The 8,941-nt window shown below is 58.8% G+C and overlaps 1 protein-coding gene across 1 annotated transcript in view; it reads left to right on the top strand.

The window, feature by feature from the left end:
- The first annotated feature begins 1,525 nt into the window (after positions 1-1,525).
- Positions 1,526-8,941, top strand: part of SMARCD3 (SWI/SNF related, matrix associated, actin dependent regulator of chromatin, subfamily d, member 3) — a 33,528-nt gene continuing 26,112 nt past the window's right edge. Inside the window, exons 1-2 of the mRNA XM_043873404.1 lie at positions 1,526-1,817; positions 3,325-3,465. Coding sequence (XP_043729339.1) covers positions 3,427-3,465 — 39 coding nt within the window. The 5' untranslated portion in view covers positions 1,526-1,817; positions 3,325-3,426. The remainder of the gene's footprint in view (positions 1,818-3,324; positions 3,466-8,941) is intronic.

Below are 8,941 nucleotides of genomic sequence, written 5' to 3'. Positions count from 1 at the left end.
GTGTATATGTGTGTGGTGTGGTGTGTGTGTGTGGGTGTGTATGTGTGTGTGGTGTGGTGTGTGTGTGTGTGTATGTGTGTGGTGTGGTGTGTGTGTGGTGTGGTGTGTGCATGTGTGCGTGTGTGGTGTGTGTGTATGTGTGTGTGGTGTGGTGTGTGTGTGTGGTGTGTATGTGTATGTGTGTGGTGTGTGTGTGGTGTGGTGTGTGTGTGTGGTGTGTATGTGTATGTGTGTGGTGTGTGTGTGGTGTGGTGTGTGTGTGTGGTGTGTATGTGTATGTGTGTGGTGTGTATATGTGTGTGGTGTGGTGTGTGTGTGTGTGTATATGTGTGTGGTGTGGTGTGTGTGTGGTGTGTGTGTGTGGTGTGTATATGTGTGTGGTGTGGTGTGTGTGTGTGTATATGTGTGTGGTGTGGTGTGTGTGTGGTGTGTGTGTGTGGTGTGGTGTGTGGTGTGGTGTGTGTGTGGTGTGGTGTGTGCATGTGTGCGTGTGTGGTGTGTGTGTATGTGTGTGTGGTGTGGTGTGTGTGTGTGGTGTGTATGTGTATGTGTGTGGTGTGTGTGTGGTGTGGTGTGTGTGTGTGGTGTGTATGTGTATGTGTGTGGTGTGTGTGTGGTGTGGTGTGTGTGTGTGGTGTGTATATGTGTGTGGTGTGGTGTGTATGTGTATATGTGTGTGGTGTGGTGTGTGTGGTGTGTGTGTGTGTGGTGTGGTGCATGTGTGGTGTGTGTGTGTGTGTGGTGTGGTGTGTGTGTATGTGTGTGGTGTGTGTGTGGTGTGTATGTGTGTGTGGTGTGTGTGTGTATGTGTGTGGTGTGTGTATGTGTGTGGTGTGTGTGTGTGGTGTGGTGTGTGTGTGTGGTGTGTATGTGTGTGTGGTGTGGTATGTGTGTGTGTGTGTGTGGTGTGGTGTGTGTGTGGTGTGGTATGGGTGTGTGTCTGTGTGTCTGTGTGTATGTGTGTGGTGTGTGTGTATGTGTGTGTGGTGTGTGTGTGTGGTGTGTATGTGTGTGTGGTGTGTATGTGTGTGTGGTGTGGTGTGTGTGTGTGGTGTGTATGTGTGTGTGGTGTGGTGGTGTGTGTGGTGTGGTGTATGTGGTGTGTGTATGTGTGTGGTGTGGTGTGTGTGTGTGTGTGGTGTGTGTGTGTGGTGTGGTGGTGTGTGTGGTGTGTGTGTGGTGTGGTGTGTGTGGTGTGTGTGTGTGGTGTGTGTGTGGTGTGGTGTGTGTGTATGTGTGTGGTGTGTGTGTGGTGTGTATGTGTGTGTGGTGTGGGGTGTGTGTGTGTGGTGTGTGTGTATGTGTGTGGTGTGTGTGTGGTGTGGTGTGTGTGTATGTGTGTGGTGTGTGTGTGGTGTGTATGTGTGTGTGGTGTGGTGTGTGTGTGTGTGGTGTGTGTGTATGTGTGTGTGGTGTGGTGTGTGTGTGTGGTGTGTGTATGTGTGTGTGGTGTGGTGTGTGTGGTGTGGTGTGTGTGTATGTGTGTGTGTCCTGGAGTGGGTACCGCCTGCGATCGCTCCGGATGCTCGGGCGGTCTGGGTGAGCCCGCGGAGCAGGCGCGCCTACAGACGTCCAGCGCGTCCCTGCTCAGCCCGAAGCTCACGACGGGCCTGCGAGCGGGGCGATCACAAGTGCGGATGCACGGGGCGACGCCGTCTGCTCCGATCCCTAACTCATTATTAAGCCGCTCGCTCTTTGCAGACGCTCCCTGCGCCTCCCCCGCTCGGGGCTGCAGCGGCGGCGCAGGCGCCGGGCCGAGCCGAGCGCCGAGCGGGGAGCGAGCGGCCGCGCTCCGGGCCGGGGTCCCGGGGGAGCAGGTGAGCGACCCGCGCCGCGCGGTCCCCAGGCCCCTGGAGGAGACGCCGCCGGGCCGCGCTGCGCCGGCGCCCCGGCCTCCCCTGTTTGTCGGTGCCCGTCTTGCCTGTGTTGACATCACCCCTCCCTCCCTTGCCTGGCACCCCTCCTCCCCCACCCCGCCTGCTATCTCCTCTCCTCCCGCCTGCCTGGCATCCCTCGCCCCCCCACGTCTGGCATCTCCCCCCGCCTTCCCTGGCCTGGCATCTCCCTGTCCTCCCCCCTCCCCCCGGCTGGCACCTCCCTTCTTTCCCCTGGCTGGCACCTCCCCTTACCTGGCAGCCGCCTTCTGCCTCTTCCTCCTCCTCTCCTTCTTTCCTGATCACCCCCCCCCCCCACTCCTGACTCTCCCTCCCCTGCTGGGCACCTCCCCCACTCCCTTTCTTGCACCTCTTCTGTGCCTGGCAGACTCCCATCCCTCCCCTGGCATTCTCCCCGCTCCTCACCCCTGCCTGGCATCTTCCCCCCCTCCCCAGTACCTCCCCACTCTCCCCTGTCTTTCCCCTCTTTCCCTTTGCCTGGCACCCTCCTGCCTGCTACCTTCCTCTCTTCCCCCATGTCTGGCACCCACCCCCCCTCCCCATCGCCTGGCACTTCCCCATGCTGCTCCTGACTGGCACCCTCTGCCTCCTCCCCACCCCCTGCCTGGCACCTGCCCTCCTTCCCCAGCCTGACATCTCCCTTCCTGCCCACTGCCTGCCTGGCACCTTCTCTGTCTCCACTTGGCATCCTCCGGCCTGGACACCTGTCCCCCATTCAGATTGTCCCTCTGTTTCCCACCTTCCCGCAGGTCACCTCTTCCCAACCCTGGCCTGGCATCGTCTCCCCTTTTGGCATCGTCCTCATCTCATTGCCTCCCCTTCCTCCTCACCCTTCTGGCCAACACCACCTACACGTGATCCTCAACTGCTCTCAAGCCCCCCGCCCCACCTCCATACTTAGCGAACTGCCCCCTACACCCCACCATCTGCCCGGGTTCTGACCCTTGCTCCCAACTGTCCTGCTCTCGCGTGGGAGTGAAGCCAGGAAAGCTGTGCCCACAGGGAGGGCTCAGTGTGAGCTGGGCGGAGTACAGAGCAGGTCAGCTCTACCTGCTGGCCACCCCCAGGATTCCCTTGGGATGGACCTGAGCTCCAGAAGGCATCCAGCTCCCATCCTGGCTCACGGTCCTCCTCTCCCTTCTGCCAAGTCTCCCGGATTGGCCTCCCTTGCCAGGGCCCGGGCTCTGCCTGCATCCTCTGCTCTCATCCTCCCAGCTCTGCCGGCGGGAGGACCTGGCCTCCGACAGCTTCCTGCTCTCACACTGGTCCTTCCTGAACCACCCAGGCGGGCTGGCTCCCGCCCAGTGCACCTCCTGCCTTCCCCACATGTGGGGCCACCCTGGCGTCTTCCCCCGCCTCCTCGGGCCCACTGTGAGTCTGTTCTGTGCTCAGGGTCGGGGCCGCCCCTCCCACTGCCCTCTTCTTTCAGATCCTCCTCAGAATGGCCCTTGGTGCTGCAGGCACGGTAGGCTCTGGGCGCGGGCACCGAGGGGGCACTGGATGAGTCCCCCGCTGCAGGACCCTGCCACCTATGACCGCAGGCCTTCAGCACCCGCCCGCCGTGGTACAGGTAGGCTCTGCCTCCCCCACCAGCCCCGGAGCGGCTGGGCCTCTGCTCACACTCCACGGCCCCCTCTTGGCACTTCCGCCCCCATCTGGCCCCTGGTGGTGCCTCTTCTCATGCCCTGCAAGGGCCGGAGCCTCTGCCCCGACCCTGCTGCCAGCTCCCCCTACCCACAACACCCCCGTCTTGCTCGCTGTCCCTCACCTCTTGCTGCCCCTGGGCCCTGCCTCACATGGCCATTGGAGCCAGGCACACGTGAGCCTGAAGCCAAACTTTTGCTTCATGTGAAAATGGTCTGGGGGCTCTAGCTTGTTCCACTTCCTCCTCCTTCCTTCCACCTAGCTTGTGCCCAGACCCCACCAGACACACACCTCTGTGCCCCTCACCTATGTGTGAGTGCTCACATGTGCCCATAACACCCCACAAACACACACACTTTCTGCAGCCAAGGGGAATCTGCTGAGCTCTGGCACAACTTGGGCCCTAAAAACCTACCCCCAGACATGCTAGGGCGCACATCTACAAGCCTTCTGAGCCCCAGGCAGGGCTTTGTTTGGGGCAGGAGGGGTGATGGTGGCGTCCTGTTGTAGGGTGTCTGGTGGCGGCTAGTCCCGTGCTGACACGAGGCAGGCCCCAGGCTCAGGGGTGCTCTCCGGCCCATTGCACGTGAGCTGGATCCTCCTGAGCCTCCTCCCGGCAGCGTGGCAGAGAGGGGAACAGCCTGGCTGGTCCCGGGGTGGTGTCCCCGGTCCAGGAGGAAGTACTGAGGCACCGCATGGGAAGGCTGCCTGCCCCAGAGCCCGGACCATCCATGGGAGGGGGTTGGAGCCCTCCCATGGGGGGTTGGAGCTGGGAGAGTCTGAGCTCTCCCAGCCCAGCCTCACCAGTGGGCATCACCTGGTAACAGATTAGGTGCTGTCGGGGGCCCTGGAGGTGTAAGGGCCGAGTCCCCGCCCTCAGGCCGGCAGTCCAGCAGAGGGAGCAGACTCGGCTGGCCCACAGGAAGTGCCAGAACGGATGATTCAGGCCTCCAGGCTCAGAAGAAGGAGACATCAGGAAAACCTTAAGTAGGGCGATTTGAAGTGGGCTTTGGAGGACAGGGGCCTTCCCTGGTGGCTCAGCTGGTAAAGAATCTGCCTGCAATGTGGGAGACCTGGATTCGATCCCTGGGTTGGGAAAATCTCCTGGAGAAGGGAAAGGCTACCCACTCCAGTATTCTGGCCTGGAGAATTCCATGGGCTGTATAGTCCATGGGGTCACAAAGAGTCGGACACGATTGAGCAACTTTCATTTTGGGAGAACAGGAAGGTGGGGTAGACTGGTGATGCGAGGGTAGGGGGTAGACCAAATAAGAGTGCTAGTCTCAGCTTCTCCTCCCTCAGAAGGGGCAGAGGAACTTGCTTTCCTGACTGGACTGCTCTGAAGTCCAAGGCAGTCCTGTCCCTTCTCTGCCCTGCACCCCTCTGGTAGGCTGTGCCTGGGGTGGTATGGGGCAGGGGGAGCCTGGCTGGCCCAGAGATGGAGCAGCAGTGGGTGACAGAGAGACCATGACTTGGCGCTGGTCACCACGGAAACAGGTGCAGCTCATCAAGTCCCCCAGACAAAGGTTGACCCCCTACCCTGAAACCTAACCACCGCCAAGGTTAAGGGTGAATGTGTTCCTTAGCTTGTGGGGTTGGATTATAAAGGTGTGAGCTAGTGTACTAAATACATTCTTCCCAGGCAGCTCTGAAGTTCTCAGGCATCTGAAGGTGGAAGCCAGGTCAAATGTGGGGCTGGTTGATGGGGAGGCAGCTAAGGTTCTCAGGTATCCCAGAGCCAGGCCTCCATGTGGTGAATCCTCGTGAATTGCAGCTGCTCTGGGGTGCACTGAGATAACCCCTTAGGGGGTCCCCAGCAGCAGTAGGTGGGTGCCCTGGGCTGTTCCAGGCCTTGCCCAGAGGACCAGAGGAGGTCACCTAGCTGAAGGGGTAGGTGGAGAGGGAGGGGAGACTTGAGAAGATCCCAGGGGGTCAGGAGGCTCTGGGAGCAGTGAGTGCACCTTAGTGACCCCTGGCCCCTGCGTGGCCCCAGTCATGCAGTGAATCGAGGGTTCAGTCTAAGACTCCTGGGGATCTGGGCACTCTGACCTCTCCACATGATGAAGGTGGTGAGGAATGAGGTGCTATGGAGTTTCTGATGTTATATTTTGGAGTCCTCATTACCACAAAAAAAAAAAATTGGGCTTCCCTTGTGGCTCATCTGGTAAAGAATCGGCCTGCAACGCAGGAGACCTGGGTTCGATCCCTAGGTTGGGAAGATCCCCTGGAGAAGGGAAAGGCTACCCACTGGAGAATTCCATGGTGGTCCATGGGGTCGCAGAGTCGGACACGACTGAACGACTTTCACTTCACTACCATAAAACCGGCCTTCATTCCGCGTGTGCAGTTGCAGGCAGGGAGCCGGCTTTGACGCCCGGCGGCCTGGGCACGTGCTGTCATTCGGATGCTGACAGGCCTGTGCCAGCGTCTAGACGGCGCGAGGGGTGGGCAGGCGGGCCGGGCGTGCAGCAGCTGGAGCTGTCTTCACCCCAGACGCCCGCAGTATGATTGCAAGTGAGAGCTGGTTGTCAGTGAGCTGTGAGCGGCAGAGGTAATGAGCTGAGGTGTCACCTGGGGAGGTGTCACAGGGGGACCCAGAGCCACAGACACTCAGGATGAGCACACAGCCCCCTTGATTTGGGCTGGATTCTGAGCCCTCTTGAATCGCTGCGCCAGAGGGTTCAGCTGCTTCTGGGGGACACACGGCCGAGGGTGACTGGGCGGCCATGGCTGTGTGGGACCTGCTGACCCCCAATACCTCACAGGGGCCTGAGGGAGCATAGCTGAGGGAGACTTTGTGGGGGCGGCCATGGCTGTGTGGGACCTGCTGACCCCCAATACCTCACAGGCGCCTGAGGGAGCATAGCTGAGGGAGACTTTGGGGGGGCAGCCATGGCTGTGTGGGACCTGCTGACCCCCAATACCTCACAGGCGCCTGAGGGAGCATAGCTGAGGGAGACTTTGTGGGGGCGGCCATGGCTGTGTGGGACACCCTCAGCCCGTTCTCGATCCTCTTCCTAAGCTGTGAAACCCATTTCTCTTTGACCTGAACTCACTTCCAGGAAATGTGAGAAACCGTCTCAGGAGCCTGTGGCCGTCCGTGCCTTTACTGGAATGTAACAAACTTGGATCATCTCCCGTGTCGGCCTTCTTTCCAGACGGAAGAACGTTCTGGGGCTTGGAGTGAGGAGCAGTACGCTGTGAGGGGCGGGCAGGGGAGGGGAGAGGCAGACAGGAAAGATGTACTCGCCTCGTTCCAAGAGAGCTTGAGGTGGTCTGCAAAGACACACAGAGTGAGGGGCCTGGGGCAGAGGACTGCAGGGCAGGGAGGGGATGCTGCGGCCCAGGGTGAGGTGAGTGGGAGGAGGCCGGGTGTCACAGGGCAGTGTTAAGTGTTACACTTGTAACAGGGCAAGTGTGAGCAGTGACACTTGCCTGTAAGACAAAAACCTAACCATTTGCCCCCAAAGACTGTGATTTCTGGCCCGGAGACCCCAAGAAGTGTCTCCCATGAGGTGACGTGAGGGGAATCCTGTGTGACAGTTTTAGCGACATCCTCAACAATTCCACAGCAGTTTCCTCGGGCGCAGCCGAGGGCTGACAGAACATCGCGTGGCCGTATAAGTACTGCTGACTGTGTTCAATCCAAAGATAAAATTTAGAGCAACTGTAAGAATGCACTGCCTGTTAGTATTTACAACAAAGTTTCCAATGTATGTCAGGCAGCAGGGAAGTTTATTTAAAATCAGGAATCAAGTACAGAGTCACATTCTTGGGGAAGGGGATTATCCTCATAGGAAAATAAAGACCGCCATCAGTTCATCTGCCTGCAATGCAGGAGACCCGGGTTCAATTCCTGGGTCGGGAAGATCCCCTGGAGAAGGAAATGGCACCCCACTCCAGTATTCTTGCCTGGAGAGTCCCATGGACAGAGGAGCCTGGCGGGCTACAGTCCACGGGGTCACAAGAGTTGACACGACTTAGCGCCTAAATCACTACCACCATCAGTACGTGTCCCCGACAGGTGAGCCTGGGTACGGGGAGGGACCAGTCACACACCCTTACCCCCAGATCCTGAACCCTCTGAGGGCTAGACACAGATGCCAGGGATTTAGCAACTATTTGGCAGAGAAGGCTGGATTGCGTCGTTGAAAGCATCGTTTGAGTCTTGACTTAAATACCACTTCTTCAAGAGGCACTCTCTCCCCACCTGAGGTATAAAGTTCCACCTTCTTATGTCTTAAGCGTACATCCCAAGTCGCTTCAGTCATGTCTGACTCTTTCCAACCCTATGGACTGCAGCCTGCCAGGCTCTTGTTCAGAATAGTGCTGGGAAAAAACAAAAAAAAACTATGTGTTTTTTTATGGTCATGCAGCTTGGGGGATCTTAGTTCTCTGACTAAGGGTTGAACCTGGGCCACAGCAGTGAAAAGCTCAGAGTCCTAACCACTGGGCAGCCAGGAAATTCTCCTTTTCTTGAACGAATGAGCAGATGAGTAAGGCAGTAGGAGAGAGCAGGTGGCTCTGAGAGCTGATGCTAAAGAAGCCTGAGATCCCTCTGCGCTGTTGACCCCGCCCTCTCTAGACGCCCACAACCCAAGGGTGGGCCTCTCCAGCCTGCCCGCCTTGACCGCGGACACCGGAGCTGCTCTGTGGACCAGGTGTTCTTGGCCCACACTGGGGCCGTCCCTCGCTGATAGAACCTGTTCACCATGATCCAGGAAAGCCATCCCCTCTTCAGTTGTTCTTGTGGTGAGGGAGACTCTTCCTTCCTCTCACCTTGGTCTTGCCCTTGGAGTGACAGAGGATGGACCCCTTTTCTGCTTCCATGACAGGCCTCCTTAGAGATTGAACTCTGCCTTCTGCTTCCGTGACATCTGACCACCTCCAGCCGCTCGTAGGCAATTCTCCCACAGGCCCTGTGTCTGCTCTGGGGAACATCCAGCCCTGGTCTCTTCAGAGAGTCCCTACCTGGGGGCCTGTGCTGGCTGCTCGGACCTTGGCACCCACTGGGAGAGCAGGACGCACAGGCTTCAGGGTCCCCAAACCTTAGAGATTGAACTCTGCCCTGTCCCTGCCCAGGCCGACCTGGGCAGAGGCACTTAGCTCTCAGCCTCTGCTGGTAAGACGCCTGGAAAGGTTCAGTGCGATGCTGCGGACCGAGCTCTCTGCTCAAGGCCCGCACGCCCTGGCTGGCCTCGGCACTCGTCACCGCTGGGTTAAAACGTGATGCTGGGCACTGTGCCTGCTCCAGGTGTTGTCTGCAGACCCCAGGGCCCTGGTGTGGCGACCCATGTCTCCCTAGATTCCAGCCTGCTGTGCTTCCCGCCACTGTTGTGCTGGAGTCGGTGAGAAGCCCCGGGGACTTTCTGCACCCACTCCAGCGAGAAGGGCATATCCAG

Source organism: Cervus elaphus, chromosome 18, assembly GCF_910594005.1.
Source record: "Cervus elaphus chromosome 18, mCerEla1.1, whole genome shotgun sequence".
NCBI classification, from domain to species: domain Eukaryota; kingdom Metazoa; phylum Chordata; class Mammalia; order Artiodactyla; family Cervidae; genus Cervus; species Cervus elaphus.
The sequence above is the reverse complement of the archived record's forward strand: the minus strand, read 5'-3'. Positions and strand labels throughout refer to the sequence as shown.